This window comes from Sabethes cyaneus, chromosome 1, assembly GCF_943734655.1.
Source record: "Sabethes cyaneus chromosome 1, idSabCyanKW18_F2, whole genome shotgun sequence".
Taxonomy (NCBI): domain Eukaryota; kingdom Metazoa; phylum Arthropoda; class Insecta; order Diptera; family Culicidae; genus Sabethes; species Sabethes cyaneus.
The window spans coordinates 100,416,072-100,435,711 of NC_071353.1; the positions used below are offsets into that span (position 1 = coordinate 100,416,072).

The 19,640-nt window shown below is 42.6% G+C and overlaps 2 protein-coding genes across 2 annotated transcripts in view; one reads left to right on the forward strand and one right to left on the reverse strand.

The window, feature by feature from the left end:
* Window positions 1-2,932: 2,932 nt before the first annotated feature.
* On the forward strand, window positions 2,933-4,087 carry LOC128732485 (rhythmically expressed gene 2 protein). The gene is made up of 2 exons (XM_053825743.1): window positions 2,933-3,036; window positions 3,107-4,087. Exon 2 carries the CDS (start codon window positions 3,122-3,124, stop codon window positions 3,911-3,913), a length of 792 nt encoding a protein of 263 aa, XP_053681718.1. The 5' UTR covers window positions 2,933-3,036; window positions 3,107-3,121; the 3' UTR covers window positions 3,914-4,087.
* A 42-nt stretch (window positions 4,088-4,129) lies between these two features.
* The window catches only part of LOC128746021 (E3 ubiquitin-protein ligase highwire), an 85,165-nt gene continuing 69,654 nt past the window's right edge, over window positions 4,130-19,640 (reverse strand). Inside the window, 12 exon segments of the mRNA XM_053843073.1 lie at window positions 4,130-4,411; window positions 4,477-4,578; window positions 7,373-7,472; window positions 7,577-8,229; window positions 8,298-8,466; window positions 8,522-8,806; window positions 9,032-9,774; window positions 9,837-10,154; window positions 17,751-17,930; window positions 17,998-19,200; window positions 19,255-19,421; window positions 19,488-19,634. Of these exon segments, the coding sequence (XP_053699048.1) occupies window positions 4,130-4,411; window positions 4,477-4,578; window positions 7,373-7,472; window positions 7,577-8,229; window positions 8,298-8,466; window positions 8,522-8,806; window positions 9,032-9,774; window positions 9,837-10,154; window positions 17,751-17,930; window positions 17,998-19,200; window positions 19,255-19,421; window positions 19,488-19,634 (4,349 nt within the window).

Consider the following 19,640-nt stretch of genomic DNA (forward strand, 5'->3'; position numbering starts at 1 on the left):
GTGGTTAATGAGCGGGCTCTTCTCCCCACCTGCTGGAGTCATTCTGCATTAAGACGGTTTATTCAACGATTGACTCAGGTGACTTAGCCCTTAGAAGGAGATTATCTAATAGGAGGCTTCAACCATTTCTATTCTTGCCGCTCCAGTTCGGGCTTGTTGCTTTAGTTGATTCCAATCATGCCCTCCAATGACATTTACATCCGCGTCTGAGTCTGAGTCTATTTCTATTAATCTTGTCTGTGTATTTTGTTTTATTCTGAGTAGCTCTAGCTATTATATTATGTGATCATGTTTTTTTATGTTACTATGTCAATACCTGCTTGTTCTGCTGCTTTTCATCATCTGAGTTGTCAGATTTGTCCGGGGATTGGTCGAAATGTTGCTTTATTCTGCACAACGTTAATATGTCTCTGTCGACAAGCTGCTACAAAATGACCACGTTTACCACATCTGTTGCAGTTTTGATCAATTGCTGGGCATCGTCCGTTACGATGGTTGAATAGGGAACATTGGGTGCATCGACGTCTTTGTGACAGCCGGTTCGTCTCGGTATTACGTTGTTGCCTAGCTGGCGGTGCACCACTTTTTGACGATCCATGCTCGTACGCTTTCGGTTGAATTGGTCATATGATGGTTGACCACGGGCGCTTCGAATCTCCATTACGCTACTATCATCTTGCTGTCTGCTTTCAGACTCGAATGCTTCGCTCCGTGTCGCCGACTGAACAATAAAGTTCGTTTCACTGCCGTACATCCTAACATGTTTGATTAGACCTCGGTTTTTGAGACCTTTTAGTAGTTGTGTTCGTACAAATCGATCTTCATAATCATCATTATAGTTGCATGGTTTAACTTTCCCCATTAATCTAGCGTGGAAAGCCACCGCAGATTCACCGTTTTCTTGTTTCAATTCAGGAAACGCTTCGCGTTCGGCGGTGCTATCCGTCATTGATCGTAGATATTTTTGGATATTTGACTCAAAAATATTGTAACAGTCGGGGTTTGACAGGTTCGGACGCCGTTTAGCCGCTTTTGTGATATCTCGTAATTCACTGCCATGGAAAGGTATAATAATTGAGTCCTTTTGACAGAATCGAGTACATTGTTGAGGGAGGCTGCTATTTCAAAATTTTCCACGTAGCGGTTTCAGTGCTCCCACATCTTATTTGCTGAAATTCCACTCGGGAATGGTCTGAGATGATCTGATGCTACACGAAGTGTTTCCGACACCTTCACATCGGCCCGCGCCATTTGAGAAGTTCCAGCTTTTCTCAGCATCGTTATCACGAGTTGGATCTGCATCAAAGCGGCTCAGGAAATCATTTATTTTAGAGATCATTTTCTCCATACGATCAATTTGCTCAGCAACACGCCCTGCGATCACTTGTTTTTGGTCCTTTTGCAATGTTAGGTCTTCTTCGTCACCGTCATATTCGATACCGGACATGTCATCGTCGTCATCGGACGAGGCATCGGGTTTATTGTTGGGTGTTTCTAGGTTTTGCTCCCTTCCATTTTTCTTCATGTTTGCTTGATATTCGAAATTTTGGCTGCGCACCTCGTCATCTTCGGATTCAGAGTCGACGATACGGCGGACGAATCTTCCTTTATTGGGCATTTTTTTCAAGGTTATTTCGTAATCTGCAATGACAAGTAAAGATTAACACCTGTACTAATTTTGGAGCGCAATCTTGAGATTCGCTTCGCTCTTTCGGGTTCATAGGTGCAGGTTGTATAAATCGAACAACCTGATTGAATTGATTCTTTTTTTTCAGCGTAGCGGTTCTTTCGACTCGTTTTGTGCAATGCTTTCGACCCGCCATTGCGCGGTCCTTCCGACCGCCGTTGCGCAGTCCTTCCGACTAGCTGTTGCGCGGTCCTTCTGACCTGCTGTTGCGCGGTCTTTCTGACCCACCGTTGGGCGGTCCTTCCGACCAACTATTGCTGATGGTCTTAATTAGGTAGTCTTTCTACACATTGATTTTCACTTTTTTATGTGCCCCGTCACGGTCGCCATTGTGTATTCTTTAATTTTATCCCGCATTTTGCACCTTACTGGACACCGCAGTCTAAAAGTGCGACTGGCACAAAAAGTGCGACAATGCGAATGCTGTGAGTAAGAAAGAGAATGACTGACAATTGCAATGTTGCTGTTTTGTTTTGCCATATACGTTGGCATTAGAGAAAATAATCTGGATTAATCCAGGTACAGCTGCAAAGCACAATATTATCTATTAAGACCGATGATCGAATATGACTTACCTAGTCGAAAGTCCAATTATGAAAGAGGACGATTCTCCTCGTGTCTTGCTTACCACGTGTGAAATCAACAAACGTAGTTACTATGCCTGCAACATATTTGTTGTGTTACTGAGCAACATATAAACGATTCAGCTCATGTCACCCAAATATATTTCTATGCCACACAATGTGGTAAGCGACATGTTACCTGTTGTTGCTCAATGCTGCTTCTGTTGCCACCTGAACGTTGTTATACGCTGCCATGTTGCTCGGAAACACCGGGCAACAGTTTGGAAAAAGTTGCATGCCACATATTGCCAATCTAAGCGCACCTTAAAAAAGCAAACAACAACAGGCTGCACTGCTCGAATAAACCAATAACTGTGATCATAAATCACCTTATTTCAACTAACATTAACATAAACATAATGATATTAAACATCATAAACTTATAAACTTTCAAGATACGTGTAATAGGTTACCTTCGTTTAATGTTCTTTGCACATAGCATTTCCATTTTTTCCTCAACCATCTACCATGTTTGCTGGCATCATTGCCATACTACCAAGGGGCGAGAAGAAAATGTTTATCCTCGAACCTCAAAATGTCAGGGGAAAGTAAATTCACAATGTGCTGTGATGCAAGGAAATAAAAAACAATTTGGCCGGCAAATATAAATAAGGTATAAATCTGAGCACCAGACGCAAGCATGCAGTATAGTTTGACATAAGGATAAGATAGATATTATCAGCCTTTAATCGCAACAGGTGAACGTCGAAATTATCTGCATGTACGGTAAGTTTTAATTTTGGTTTGCATAAGCCTTATCGAAAACAAAAGCCGGCTTCTTTGAATTTTCAAACAGTTTTGACCAACAATAATGGCGATTGGTATCGGTTCCAGTCGAATTGCGCAAAACTTGGGCCGCTTCAAGCTGATTACTTTTGATGTTACGGATACGTTGTTGAAGTTTTCTCGACCGCCTGAAGTCCAGTATGCCCTGGCAGCCAGACAGAATGGATGTACAGGCATAGATGAACGAGCATTGTCTGAACGGTTTCGAGTTCATTTCAAGAAAATGGCTCGCGAATATCCTAATTTTGGGAAGTTCTCCGGCTACGACTGGCACTGGTGGTGGAGATCCTTAGTGATGGACATATTTCGTGATTCCCATACTCATATCGATGAAATAATGCTTGGTCGCCTTGCCGATCAGCTTATTGAAAACTACAAAACAAAAGACTGCTGGACCAAAGTTGAATTAGCTAATGAAGTGCTGGAAATAGCCAGGTCATGCCAAAAACATGTAGGAATTATATCAAACTTCGACCCACGGTTATGTGATATTCTAGAAGCAATGGCCTTGCCGAAAGTGGACTTCGTCCTCACTAGTTACGAGGCTGGCAGCCAAAAACCGTGCTATCGAATTTTTGATCTCGCCCTAAGCCGATGCAATGCCATCGTGCTTCCTAGTGAAGCGTTGCACATTGGAAACACACCCAGTTTGGACTACATAGGAGCAAAGCGTGCAGGTTGGTCTAGTGTGCTGGTTAATGTGACGGTGGAAGCAGAGCGGGAAGTTTCTCTAAACTCGGAAATCAATCCAAAGCATGTATTTAAAAATTTCCAAGAATTTATTCACGTATTAGAATCAACGGAACTTGCATGGTGATTTTAAAGCCATGCTAGAATTGTTTAGATGGCTTTGTTGTTTTGTTCTAAAGTCTAGATAATAAATTAGTATTTTCTAAAAGCATATTATATCACTTGCATGAGATCTGTCGGGAACAGTCGTTCACGAATTGGAATATTTAGTCAATTAGTTTTGTTTTGACATAGTTATGTGCAATATAGTAGAATTTCTATGGTTATTACAAAACCAAACTGTCTAAAATGTATGAGCATTTCGACATATTCCACAGCCCAGGGCAAACTCTTCTCCCGTGGGTGGGTGTATTACATGTAATGGACACTCCTCGCCAATAAGTTGTTTAGCTTTCGGTCCAACTGGACACTTGGGCAGTTTCATTTTCGGAATATTGGTAAGCCGCTGAAAATCGTCGTGACATGTGTCACAGAAATGAGTTGTTCCGAAGCAGAAAAACACAGCCACTGAACAGCAGTAGCGGCACTTGTACTCCAGGAAATCCGTTCCGTGTTTGGAGCACATCTGAAATAAGTAAAATGTAAGTTGAGTTTACTGATTCTCATGAGGTGAGGTGGATAGTTAGTTACCTGTGCTTTTACTACGTCACTGCAGCCTCCACAAACTAGCTCTTGTGGATTATAGTTTTCACCGAGTTCGGCATCGCATCGTGCTTCACCTCCATAGTAAGCCTAGTGGTAAGAAAGCACAAGAGTTGTGTTACAGACCCGACCGCATGGTTTGCTATAAAGCCTTAAATTAGAACTTTTTTCTCGGTTAACCGCGAACAGCCAATTTTGCGTAAAAAACTAACAGGTAGAAGAAAAATAATTGATTCTTCTTAAAAATTTAAATAAAAAATGTCCTTGCTTATAAAATCATTAGTTGTCGTGTCCATTAGAAGGTCTAATGTAAGCAAAGACTAGGACACAGGTGACAGGACATTGTCCGAGTAAATATCATCTTCGGAATCTCGGTTTCGTGCAAGATGATATTTGTCGCCTGTGCAATACCGAGAGCGAAACCTCGGAACACTTACTCTGCAATTGTGGAGCACTAATAGGACGCAGACTGCAGTATCTCAAAAAGGCCCTACTAGAGCCTAGGGAGATCTGGTTTGCGTCGCCGATCAGGACTATAAGGTTTATAAACCAAGTCATCCCTGATTGGCACCTGTCTCGCTCCAGCTACCAGCCTACCACTTCTTCAATAAATGATTGGTAAGCCTGAAGCGTACAGTAAAAGAAACAATGGGGCATACCACAATAGTTCAAAATAATGGACGCAGTGGTGAGAGTACCCAACAGAAGAAGAAGAAGCAAAGACTAACGATACAACAAAAGACCTCTATTCGTTGCGGTCCATATCTCTTCTTGGTGCCTGCTGAGAGACGAGTAATCAAGGTGTAAATCGAGGAAGCAAACCAAGGTCGTATGCTGATAGGGAAGGTGGTACTTTTGCTTCAGCTAAATGATGCCACAAAAAATAGCGTTGCTAGCCGTGCCTGTGTCTGTTCCCAAGTGGCTCATGGCGGTGATCCCACTGTAAGGTGTATTGCCATTTTGTTATCAGGTGCCCGGCTGCGCCTCAGCGCAGAGGCATCAAAGCAAACTCTTCAACTACAATCTAACCAATTTGCATGCGCAAACGACAAACTCGTTGACATGAAGGAGCGCCTGAGGTTAATCCACCTCGCCGCCCGCTGCCAAAGGAATGGGTCTGTAGTACTTATTTTGCACGCTAGAACGTTCAAAATAATACCTGAAAATACCCTAATGGAGAGGGCTGCTCTCAGATGGACCATGGACGTCCCGGTTGATGATAGGCACTTTCTGATGTTACAGGCGTGCGGTCCTTTCGGGGATCAACTTCGACTCGGATCGCTATCTTGAGTAAGCAAGATTCGTGCTCGGCTGACGCCTGAACATTTAGCGATTTTCATTGAGAATAGTTGCTACAGAGTAGTCTCGGAAAGCTGACGAACGAATCGGTGAACGAGTTGGAAAGAATCTTAATGAGCAGTGGAAACACATCCACGATGAAATCAATACTATACTGCGAGGAGTATTGAGTACATTTGCTGCAACCGCTTCCAGTAAACGATTTGACACGGAGTGGCCAAGGGTAACTGACAGGAAGAACCAAGTCAGATCTGAGTCAGGGATCGCGCAGCGACAAAAGGGTGAACCTGATTACTGAAAGATCGCATCCGCAAGTAACCAGGCATTGCAAACAACTTCTTACTGTGCTTGTGAATAGTAAAAAATGGAGTTATCGACATTAACTGAATAATGGCTGAAGATGATGGACAAGCTGAGGATCCACCAATTTTGGACAAGGTGCAAAAAACAACTAGAGAGCAGAAAAACGGCAAAGCAGCTTACAGGGACAGCATCCCCGCTGAAATGTTGAACACCAATGGCAAACGGCTGTATTATGCAATCTATAAAAAGAAAGCACAACCTAGGTACTACATTCCGTTTTCGAAACTTATAGGCACTGTATAAACAAGGGCTAGTGTTACGATTTTACTGCCTAACAGCCTCTGCCAGTCGAGATGCGACCATATGCGTCGTACCTCGAGGCCAACCGGGAGGCATCTGCAATCCATCAGGTTATACTTAAGATATGCACTGTGGAGGAACTACCTATGCACTGGTTGGAAGCAGGGATGCCTCATAAAAATCTGTGTTTTTGTTGGAAAAATCTGGCCATCTGTGTAACGAGGAAAAATATCTGTGCAAAAATCTGTCCAATGCAAAACTACAATGCGAGTGAAAGAGATGGAGAGTCATTTGGCTGACTATTTCCGTCTCTTTCACTCTCATGTAAAAGCTCAAAAATCTGTTTAATCTGTGTAATTGGCGAAAATCTGAATTTTGTGCAGGCGATTTCTTTTAAATATCTGTTAAACACAGAATAATCTGTGCATGTGGCAACCCTGGTTGGAAGGTCTACCTTCTTAAAGGGCCACCGAGGAGCGAAGACAGGACTCATCATAAACTCTGCCAAAACAAAGTATATGGTGGCTGGTAGAGTAACTCTTCGGGTTTTTGAACTGCAGTGGTGATAGATGGAGATACTTCAGGAGTGATCGAGGAATTCGATTATCTGGTACGTTGCAATCGTAGAGACAATGATGTGAGTATAGCGGCTACATATAAGATCCCATACGTATTGCGTATCCAGCTGAGGTGTAATTTTTTCGATCGATTGGTGTAAAACTATTCAAAATCGATCAGGAAATCACTGAATTATTAGTGCTCGAACCCCAACAACTTTCTCAAATAAATACAATGTCAAAATAAGCTGGGAGCACCGCCGAAGCTGTTTGCTGTAGGAATAGTACTAATACTAAACAACAACATCAAACTCCAAGCTCCCACATCGTGTCTTCGGTTTCCGTCAGTCCCATCACAAACCGCTTCAGCTCAACCCCCAGCTTGTGACAACCTTGATACTGATGTCATAATGGATTTCTTTTACCTTGCCGCATTGACTGCATACATAATATGCGTAGCGTTCCATTGCATAAACAGCCAGATTTTTACTGTCCATAGTTTTGGCTATTCCTTCGTATTCCAATCTAAAGAAGAATAAAAACGATTACTAGGTATATTCATTTCTGCAGTAGCGTTGTGTCTTATGAAACGAGCGTAAAATGTGAAGTAATAAAATGGATTCCGTTACCTCATCAAAGCCTTTCTCTTTACGTCGACTTTTAATGAAACGATAGGTTCCAATAAATCGACAAGTGCCGAATGTTGTATATCCATTTTACAAATAGGGCATTGCGAAAATCCAAAACTGATTCGCGGTCCATTCCATCGCCTGGTGAGGACCGCTTTGCAACAATGACAATGAAAGACGTGCCCACAGTCCAGCTGAATAGATGGTGCCGACGAGAGCGCCTCCGTAAAGCAAATCATGCACATGTCGTCGGCGTCCTGTGTTAGTTTTGGTTCTTTCTCACTCATGTTGCTCTCACTTGCAAGACACTTTTGCTGTAAACATGGCAGACATCGTTCCTCGTTAATAATGCCTCCACATAAGTGACCACATTGATGGATCTTCGTGCAAGCATTTGCTGCATACTCCTGACACTGCTGATCAACACAAACGTTTCCAACAGCTAGCAGACCGGTATTTCCGGTTACACCACAAAAGCGGCAAACGCCGATCGCGTTCGGCGGATCGCATACTAGTGTATTATTGCCATTTCGGAACTCTAGCATACCCTTTAGTGTTTTGGAATCTACCAGAGCAAGTAACCAGAACAACTTCGCACGACCGCAGCTTTCGTGGAGCTCCACACGAATCGCTTCCTCCTCTTCTTTGCAAACCTATAGAATCCGAGTGAGAATAGCATAGATAAAACACGATGCTAATTTTAGTTAAATTTAAATCATACCGTTCTATAATGGTTTCTTGTTTTCCTATTCAAGTGCAGGAAACGATCGCAATCGGAACATAGTGACCCACACAGACTACAGATTATCATCGCAAACGTGACGTCGTCGTCGTGGTTGGAGCACAGCGGTCTTGATTCTGATTGTTTGGACCACTGACTGGAGGATAACCTAAAATTATTCAAATCGTTCGAGTATTGTTGTCACACTGTATCAACCAACTTACTTTTCCACATGATCTCGATCGAGAACACAAAGACTTGCCAGAGTTAGCCACAGGGTTGGTGTGGTCATACAGGTTTCTGGTACACGATAAACATCAGACAGGCGCGTAATATTCAAGATGCATTCGGCAATGGCAGCTTTCGTAATAAGTGACCATTTCTCTGACAGTTTACCATGCGCCATATCGCGAATAAGAGACATAATATTTTCGGCCTGCTTCGAGGAAATGGTTCCATTCAGAAACCAGCGCGGTTTGATAACCGGTTCGACGCGAATGCCCGGTTTGCTTCTACAACCATCGAAATCCAGCGAGTAGTCGTCGTTGGTTTTGTCATCAAGAAACTCCGAAGATGACGCTTCGAAATCGTATGGTTCTGCCACGGGACTCTCTTTTATGTTGCTGGCCACGCGATCGGATTCGACGTTGCTGATCTGCGAATTCGTCAGCGAAAGTTTATTTAGAGTTGACTTCTCGTAATCGTCAATTTTGCAGACATTCATATATCGCCACAATTTCATCGAAGGTGGATTTTTGTTGGAATTGTTTTTAACTTTAATCTGTACCTGTAGGGCTTTAGCAATGACAGCCAAGAAAATATCTAGGATACCGCATCTAAAAAGAAAATCAGTTGAATATGTTTTTTTACTCGTTCGATTAGCAGAACTATACTTGTTCATGTTGAACATTTCGTTGTTCTGGCTGAGCAGATTGAAGTCCGTTTCTGGCACCTTTTCGACTCCAAGCAGTTCACAGAGTGTTTCGGGTGAAATTTCTGGTAGAATGCGTCGTATCAATGCAGTAACCTGGCGTTGCACCCTGTCACTACCTGTATGCAATAATGAAAACAGATCCTTCAATAAGCCATGCTGCTGGGATAAATAGGACCTGCCGACGGCGCTCCCTGATAAGGCTAGTACCATGCTCAACATTTCGAAGCAGTAAGTATCGTTCAACTTTAGATTGTCCTCGAAGTCAGTTTCATTGTCAGCACTGTACAAAACATTATGTTCCCACTCTTCTCGCGAGCGTAGTGCTTCCTTTTGTATGGCATGCACGATATGGACTATGATTTGTTTCTGCAGGTGGCTCAATTTACTACGACTGAACAGAATCCCAACCATGTGCTCGCGCAAATCTAGCGATTCTGTCGATGAGGATATTACTGTCGAGTCGTTAATTTTCGACGAAGTCGGAGTGTTGGATCCAGCATAGTTAAAATTCTTGCCACTTTCCAAAATAAGCTTACCAAATACCTAATGAAACGAAAATTGATTATTAAAAGTTGTTCTACTGATCAAAACACATTCATAGCTACTTGTCCCGTTAAAAGTCGAAATACACGCAATGTTTCTGTTTCACAATTTTTCTGCTGGATGTAAGTGGCGTTTATCATCTTCAAATTGTGCCTGAATTGTGCAGCTTTATCATCAGCACTGTAACCAAGTAATTTGATTTGTCGCACCCGCAAAGTGGCTTCCGGTCCACGAAACTCCAAGCGATAGTGAGTACATTCATCATCCGTAATAGGAGCGGATATCCAACAGCATGCTAGCGGATCAACGTCGATTGTTTTCTGCAAAGTTGTTTCGCCAAATGAACTTCCTCCATACACTAGGATGCTGGACACTTTGCTCTGCAATGGATGCAATGGAGAAATAAATAAGTTTTGCTTGCTGCGTGAGTCATAAACAAATCGGGTAAATTAAAAGATTGAAGATCTGAGCTAAATGATATTGGTGCCTTATTATGGATAATGTTTATATACTTGCAAAGTGCCCGATCTTACTTGGGGTCCCTCGGCTCGGTTCCCTTGTCTCTCAGCGACTTGTACAGTCAGTTCACAATCAAGGGTCATTTTAGCTTTATCTGGGCGATTAATGCGTAAATATTATATTAATTGATTGATAAAATCGTTACTCATAAGTAGCACTAATAATTTGAACAGTCATTAGGTAGGTGACATTTAAACGAAAATCAGCAGCTAAAGTTAAAATGACCCACAATCATTTCGTGACTCATGATTGTGGACTGACTGTACATCTGTTATTGCAACGAAAATTCTATTAATGCAAGAAACAAAATCCTTTTTCTTCATTTGATTTTGTCAATTCCCTCTGTCAGCTCAACCCCCTTTGCACTGATTCTTTTATGTCAAAGCACATGTGTGTCAAGTTTGATGAAGAACTGTCCAAGCGTTCTGGAGTTAAGGCGGAGCGTCTTCCATACTCTCGTTCCCCTCCCCCTTCCCTGTCGGCTCCCTTCCAGTCAGCTCACCCTCAAGTAATCAATTATGCATCCGTTTGCTTTCGGAAAATCCCTATAACGAAAAAGAAACAAAGTCTATTTTATCTAATATCCTTCCACAGCAACTCCCTTGCTTCATAACCGCCCTCCTCTATAATCCCTTCTTGACTCCACAAGTGGTTGCGCAACTGCAATCTGTCTAAATGCAAAAGAAACGTAATCCCTTTTACTTATTTGAACCTCCCGCCCCCCTTATCAGGGACTACTCCCGTTTGTGAATCCCCCAGTGCGGACTCCCTTATGTTAAGAACATGCTTTGAAAATTGGTATACTATACTTCTTCTTGATTGTTTTTTAATAATTAGATATGTAGTACTATTTTACAAACTACTAGCTGACCCGACTTCGTATTGCCACAAATTAACCTGTGTTGTACATAAATCGTGAACCTCGGATGACCTTTGTCACAATCTCGAGTTTTGCAAGTTTCTGACGAGTTCAACCTTTGATAATTCAGAGCAGATAAAATACAGAAAAACCTTTCGCGGAATGTACCATTTCATGGAACACCTTTTTGCGGAATGTCCCATTTCGCAGCGGTGAACCTTTCCTTACTCGCTGTCGCTCGTTCGGACCCAACTGAAGGAAAGTAATAGACCTAGTAGTAGATCTAGGAAAACAAATAAACCTAGATAGAAGTGATTTCGCATTATCGCGCGCGCTTGGATATAAAAATCCAAAGTTTTTCAGACTCAACTAAGTCAAAAATGGCTTGGTACTACGCCCGCCTCAATGGAAGACTTATTGTCACGATTGTGATTATGCACAATCGACACCGGTTTACACTTTCACGCTAGTAATAGTGCCACAATGTGCTAGATAGCATTTCTTCCACCCGACTATGTGATATTGTTCGGGAAAAGCTATACAGTGGACCCCCGTTCGTTTGAACGATTCCTCATGCAAACTAACGGGGTGCGTTATTAATTTGAACAACTGGCAACCCTAAATATGTTGAGAGATGAATAAACTGGGCGCCCTGTTTTTTGTTATTGTTTTGATACTTCGTGTTAGCAGGTGCAACCGTCGAAAAAATTTTCTTGGATCAAACGTTGATAATCAGTAGCTGAAAAGCATAATGTGGAAAAAATTAAATACGTTAGCTCTGGGAAAAGGTAATATTTATCTTTCACTTGCATCTAATGCAGCTTTAATGAACGTCATACTAAATTTAGATTACCTGCTGGTGAAAATACAGAAAATGTGACCAGCTTGAAACGAAAACATATCACAATGTCGGCAGAAATTGTCCCCGCGACAGTGGAATCACGATCAATAAACGGATTTTCAGCGTAAGAGAATTAAAAATAAACTTGATTCGAAAAACAACGTGTTGGTTTATTTAATTGTACGCCAAAGAAGATTGAGAAAATTTAAAGGTATCGCACTGTACGCGGTACAGTGATGTCAGCGCCTCTATCTATCAACACTCCTCCTCGCTGAGACACTGTAGCTCCACTAGTTCCGTTTCAATCCCATCGTTTCGGAATGTTGCAGCATCTTTGTCGGACCCAACGGCTTCGTTAGGATGTCCGCAACTATTTTGTCCGTGGAACAATACTGCAATTCGATAATGCCCTTTGTACACAAATCCTTCGCATGATAGAACTTGGTGTCTATATACTTGCTCCGCTTCGTCTGCCGATCCAGAGAAACGAAATCTAGACAACTGCGATTGTCCTCGTATACCAGAGTCGCCTTCTTCTGTGTTTCGCCGAGTTCGCTGAGTAGTCTACGTAGCCAAACTGCTTCCTGTGCTGCTTCGGAAAGCGCCACGTACTCCGCTTCCATCGTCGATGTTGATACGCAACTTTGCTTGCGGCTAGCCCAGCTCACTATCGCATTGCCAAGTTTAAACAGAAAACCACTTGTAGATTTCCTATCTGTCGTGTCACCAGCCCAATCGGCATCACTGAACCCAACAAGCGTTAATTTATTTGCACCTGCAACTCCTAAGCATAACTCGTAATCCTCCGTTCCAAGCAAATATCGTACAACACGTTTCAACTCGACCCAGTCACGCTGCGTTGGGCTACTGGATCGCCGACTTAGAATTGAAACTGCTGCAGCAATATCGGGTCTCGTCATGGTTGTCACATAGAGCAGCGCTCCAACCAAACTGCGAAACTGCTCATTGCTTTCCATAGGTTCGCTATCCTTGCCGTTGTAATAACCCGTATCTAACGGTATATTAGATTTCTTGGATCCTTCCAGCCCGAATCGCTCCGCTATTTCCCGAATGAACGCTTTCTGACTGAGTGAATAGATACCATTTGTATCCTTGGTAACTTTCACGCCGAGAAACTGATGCACTTCACCAAGTGACAAAATTTCAAACTCGTTACGTAGCTTTTCCTCGAAACTGGCGACCCATTGTTCATCTCTGCTGACTACGAGCATATCGTCTACATAAATAAGTAAATAAATTCACTCATTGTTTAGCTTCATCGTGAACAAACAAGCATCGGATTCCGATTGTTGAAATCCCAGTTTTCGTAGTAAAGTCTTCACGGTCTCGTTCCACACTCTCGCCGCTTGCTTAAGCCCATATAAATTTTTGTTTAATCTGCATACGAATTCTTTCTTTCCAGCAACAGCATAACCAGGGGGCTGTCGCATGAAGATTTCTTCCTCAAGCGTCCCATTCAAGTATGCATTCTTAACATCAATATGCCGTACATGTAATTGTCTCTGACCAGCGACTGTAAGTAACACTCGTAAAGTGGATTGCATGGCAACTGGCGCATACACTTCACCGAAATCTGTGCCATACTTTTGCGCGTAGCCCTGGGCAACAAGCCTTGCCTTGTGGCGTACGACATTTCCAGAAGTATCCTTTTTCTGCTTAAAGACCCATTTTGATCCGATAGCCTTGCGCCCCGGAGGCAGCTGCACAAGCGACCAAGTTTTACTTGCCATTAGAGATTTGTACTCGTCATTCATTGCTCGCATCCAGTTTGCTTTGTCCGCACTCTGAATTGCTTCCTGATAGCTCAACGGTTCCCGTTCATTTGTTTTGGCTACACCGACAATGTAGTCATTGAGCCTTTGTGGCAGCACCTTGACGTTGCACCCGACGTTGCTCTAGTTCTTCATTTTCATTGTGGTTTAACTCGTCGATGTCAAAATACTGCAGGTTCGAGTCATCGCCATCCGAAAAACCTGCGCACGACTCTTCTGGTTCATTCTGTGAGTCGTCATCACTGAAAGACAACTGAAGTTCAACTTCGTCTTGTTTCTCTTCACATTCCAACGACGTTGTGCTTTTCTCCTCCTGAAGATGAGAACCTAGCTCGACGAACTTTGCATCTCGGCTAATCGCAATCCTGTTGGTATTCTTGTTTAAGAATCTGTATGCTTTCGAACCACATTCGTAGCCCACGAATATTAACTTTTCCGCTTTACTATCCAGCTTTCCTCGCTTTGAATCTGGAATGTGCACAAAAGCTTCGCATCCAAATATCCTGAGATGACTAATATCTGGTTTCTTACCTTTCCACAACTCAAACGGGGTCTTACTCACAGAACGTGACGGCAGTCGATTCTGCAAATAAGCAGCAGTCGCGATCGCCTCTCCCCAGTACTGCTTATCTAATCCAGCATCTAACAGCATACATACTGCCATCTCTTGTAGGTAGCGGTTCCGACGTTCCGCCACACCGTTTTGCTGAGGTGCGTATCCAGCCGTCAACTGCATTTCTATCCCTTCGTCACGATAGAATCTTCGGAGATCTTTATTCACGAACTCACCGCCTCGATCCGAACGAATTATCTGAGGTTTTCTTCCGAATTGGTTTTCCACCAATCTCACAAAGTTCTTAATACAACTTTTCGCTTCATCCTTACTGGACAGCAAGTACAACACGACGTATCGACTATAGTCGTCTATAAGCGTCAAAAAATACTTATTACCGCCGGGGGTAGTATTTTTCATTGGCCCACACAAATCGGTATGTATGAGCTCCAGTGGCTGTGTAGTTTTCTTCTGTGACTGCTGGGGATATGGCAGTCGTACCATCTTTCCCTCTAGACAAATTTCACATACAAATTTGGCACCACAGTCCGTCAATTTTATTCCCGTCATTAACCTTTCTTTATCGACGCGATGAAACACAGAAGGGTCGCGGTGACCTAGTCGTCGATGCCATGTGTGCTGACAATTTACCGTATGCTTATGATCAGCAGCAATCGAAACACGCTCAGCTTCTGTCAAGTAATACAAATCACCGTGCCGCTCACCCAAAACAACAACGCACCCGGATGAGTTACGGATCTCTACACTATGACGCGCAAAGGTTACGGTATACCCTTGGTCAGCCATCTTGCTCACTGACAGCAAACTTCCATCTAACTGCGGTACGCACAACACTTTTTCAAGTTCAATGTCAACCATTTTGCCAGCACTGTCAACACTTTTTACTGTTCCCCTACCATGACCACTTGATTTAGCACTGCTTCCGTCTGCCATTACTACATTCACACCCGAAAGCTTTTCAAGTTTACTGAAAAAATCTTCCCGACTTGTCATATGACAAGAAGCGCCACTGTCAAGTGTCCATAGTTGGCTAACCTTTGACGCAACGCACGTAACCTGTTTCTTCTCGAACACCGAAAAACAAACCGCATCTTTTTCTGCATCCGTCACTTGTTTCGCCTTTGCTTGTTGACATTTGTTAGCCGGTTTAATTTCGGAAGCACCTGTGTCATTCTGCTTGCCCTTTTCAGCTTGCCACTTACGGCAGTCCTTTTTAAAGTGCCCAGCTTTGCCGCAATAAAAACACGTTTTTGTTTTTACCTTTTGTGTTTTTAGCACTTTTTCATCCCCCGTTCGATTCGTGCCGCTTCGATCAAGATTCCTTTGATACTCCTGAAGCAATTTCGAACGTACCAATTCCATTGTTACCTGTTCGTCAGGACGAGCTTCTAATGTCGATGCCAGGGTGTGGTACGAGTCTGGCATACTTCTGAGCACCATTGCTATTTTCAGCTTCTCAGCCAACTCCAAGCCTGCATCCTCCAGTCGTCCGAACAATACGTCTAGCTCCAGCAGATGTTTTTCAACGTCACCGGATTCCGTCACCTTGGAGTCAATTAAACGGTTCAACAGTGATAGCTGGGATGTTGTAGTTGCCTTTTCGTGATACGATTTTAACGCGTTCCACACATCCTTTGCACTAGCACTATCTTTGATCAGCGTATATTGGCTCTGATCGATGCACAAACCAATCGTAGCGCGGGCCTTTTTGTCTGCTTTCTTCCAGGTATCTGGAACTGGTTCCGGCTTTTCCTCCTCTACGACGTGCCAGAGTTCCTCCCGTATGAGAAACATCTCCATCTGGAATTTCCATGTCGCATAATTACTGTTGCCGAGCTTGGCGATAGTAAATTTTCCCGGATCCGCCATAACCACAAACCGACGTCGCGGTGAAAAAACATTTTTTATACTCGAATAACCGACCGAATCACTAATTCTCTACTGGGCCGATAACCTGTCGGCAGAAATTGTCCCCGCGACAGTGGAATCACGAACAATAAACGGATTTTCAGCGTAAGAGAATTAAAAATAAACTTGATTCGAAAAACAACGTGTTGGTTTATTTAATTGTACGCCAAAGAAGATTGAAAAAATTTAAAGGTATCGCACTGTACTTGGTACAGTGATGTCAGCGCCTCCATCTATCAACACACACTTACCTTGGAGCAAAAACTTGAAATTATCACCTACTGGATTCGGATGGTTTCTCTCTTGACAAAATTGCACGAAGATTCAACATTTGCAAATAGACGGTTCTCAATATTTCCCGCAATAGAGAATCAATTCGTACAGCCGAAAATCAATTCAGCGAGACTGGCGTAACAGGTAGACGTACGGTAAAGGTAGCCAGATTTGTTGATCAGGAATAAAAAGCACACAGTTACACCCGATGCTGTGAAAATAAAAGCGGAGTTGATGTTCTTGATGTTGCAGTAAAAGCAGAAATATTCCAACAAAGTAACGTTTGCTGCTACGAACGGTTAGTATGATAGATTTCGGAAACGCTATGGAATTCGAATGCTGAATGTTTTTTCCCTTGTGTGGACTCATTACTGCGACCAGTATAGTTGATCTATTGTAATATCTCCCGGGTGTTTGCTGCATGACCTGCACTGCATTTGCTATAATCGCTATTGAGTGAGCGATATGCTTTATTAAATTTTATGCGTGCTTGTGTGTATTGGAGTTTACCCTTCCTTCAAAGCTTTCGAACGCTGCTATGAACCACCTTTGGCGGCGTGCAAGAGAACGGTGTATGGAGGCGAAGAATGAACCACAAGCGCGCGCGTCTCTACGGCGAACCCAGTATTCAGAAAGTGTTTAAAGCTGGACGGATACGTTGGGCAGGACTTGTTGCTAGAATGCCGGACAACTATCCTGCAAAAATGGTTTTCGGATCGAATACGGTAGGAACAAGACAAACAGGGGCACAGCGAGCGAGGAGGTAAGACCAGGTGGAGCGAGATCAGAACTAGATGGAGGAATTATGCTAGGTAGCCCTTGTCATAAGACGTAAGGCCAACTAAGTAAGTATTAGACCAACCTCGTGTTTTTAGTCTTGACCTTGAAATATGGTTTGGCATATAAATTAATATTTTTTTTTAAACGGAAGTTCTTTTACAATTGATGAAGGGACGGTAGGAGAAGGTAATGAATTTTTTTTGGTGTGGAAGGGAAAGAGCGGAAACGTGAGAGGAGGGGGGGGGGGAGGTTGAATTGATGACGTGCTAAACGAGTTTTCTTTAAAGTTACACTAATGTTTGATAATGCTTGTGTCCTCCGTCAAAGATTTCAACACTGCTGTTGCTTAACTGTTAAACAACTAATTTGTACGCTACTAGAAAATAAATTATCTACTGTTTCAATTTCAATTCATTTCACTCGACTTACCCCAATATCTCGACTGTTGTCGATATGCACATATATAACCCTGCAATGATAGTTTGTGCGGTTCATTGTAAGCTCGATAATCTTCGGTTTGTTACGATCTTCTTCGTCGCTTTCCCAGAACGTTTCTGTCGAATTGTCGATCAGCGAGTTCGCAAGGGCTGGCCGTGATGATACGACCAACTGAAATTCCACCCAGAAAATGTGTTAATTCATGGTATTAAAATATTGGTATAATTTAAATATTTACATCAAATATTTCCGTAATGTCATTGAGTAAATTGATCTTTATGCAGTCCTCTGGGTAAACATCTATTTGATTTGGAAATGAACTTAGCATTGCCATCGAGGGTACCAGATTTTCTTCATTTTGTTCTTCAGATTTGGATAAGATTTTTGAAATGTTGCCAAACACATGCGACCGGTGCAGAAATTGGTGATCGGACTGTTTGAACTTGAGCCCGAAACATTGTACGGCTGTTTTCTGAAGCGCAGATCCCGAAGGTAAAAGTAAGGTTAGATCAGCAATTGTTTGCAACAGATAATGTAAGCTTTGGGAAAGGGTTTGCGAAAGAGGACCATTAAATTGGTTTGATCCCGGATGTTCAAGTCCCAATACGCCTTCGTCCAATTTTGGTTCATCCTCGTTGTCATGCGTAGAATAAGATAGAGAGGAAATAAACCACCACATGATGTCATGCAGGCCAATTGGTTGCGTCACAGACCTCAACAACCAGTTTAACGCTTGTAAACTGTAGATATTACATACTGTTTTTCGAAGATTTCGGGTCATTAAATGGCGTAGTTTTTTCAGATCGTGCTTTTCCAGCATGAAGGTCATCGACGGTCTGTTAAGAAGTGACAAGGCACCGACTTGTGCATCTAGCTTATAAGCTGAGTTTGAACCTTCCGATCCTATGGCAGATTCTGGTTTCTCATTAGCATTTTTGATTTTTTCGCTATTGTCACGGGCATTATTGTGGTACAGTTCCAGGAATTCCGAAAAATTGATTTCCTCAGGACGTTTTCCATTCGCCATCAGGGCCGCTCGAGGATTGGTTTGAATATTATTTTTGTCATTTATTTTGCTGTTTACTTTATGCTTGTTCCTGCTGGTTGGTGTAGAATCTTTGGAGAAACTATTGTTTAACAAGTGTTCTGGTACTAATTTCTGTAAATTAATGGAGGGATAGTTGAGCAGGTTCGAGTCTCCACTAGTGCACGTGCATTGTTTTTTACGTCGTAGGACAACATTGCCTGTAACTTCAGGTTTCGTGCCATTTTCCATTTTATGCTGCATATTAAAATCATTGCCTATTTTGTTTTGTGGTGTATGCCAGCCTTGTCCCATCGAAAAACTGCGGTGAAATTTGCTAGTCGATGGGATAGCAGGGGATACTTGAACATTTTTTCCGTATGAATCAGCCATCTCCATCGAAGCGTTGTCGAACCCCTGTTTGGATAGAATATTAGTTACTTGTGTAATCGGAATGCAATGACATGCTACCTTTATGTCGTAGGCGTGCATGGCGGTCATATTAATATCAAACATATCGTAAGTAAGATCATTATTGGCTTTAGCTCCCAGTGCCTCCAAACACGACAACATTTCGGGTGGTGGCCACATTAGTTCAGACGAGGTGTCACATAAAATTCGGTTTGAGTCCTTTTTTACTGAAATAGAAAATAAAATTGCGTTGATCTTTTTCAATTACTTAGCCTCTTTCAAATAAAACAAACCTCCACTACTCCAATTTACATTTTTTTCATCGAAATAATAGCTCGAGTCATACGAATCATTTAAATCGACATTTGTATACCTGCTGTTATTCGGTTGCTCCTGTATGCCTACTTCTGTTGCTCCGTTTGATGGTTTATTGATTAGACCTAGAA

Coding starts and splice junctions, on each gene's coding strand:
- LOC128732485 (XM_053825743.1), top strand. CDS start 3,122: ATGGCGATTGGTATCGGTTCCAGTCGAATTGCGCAAAACTTGGGCCGC.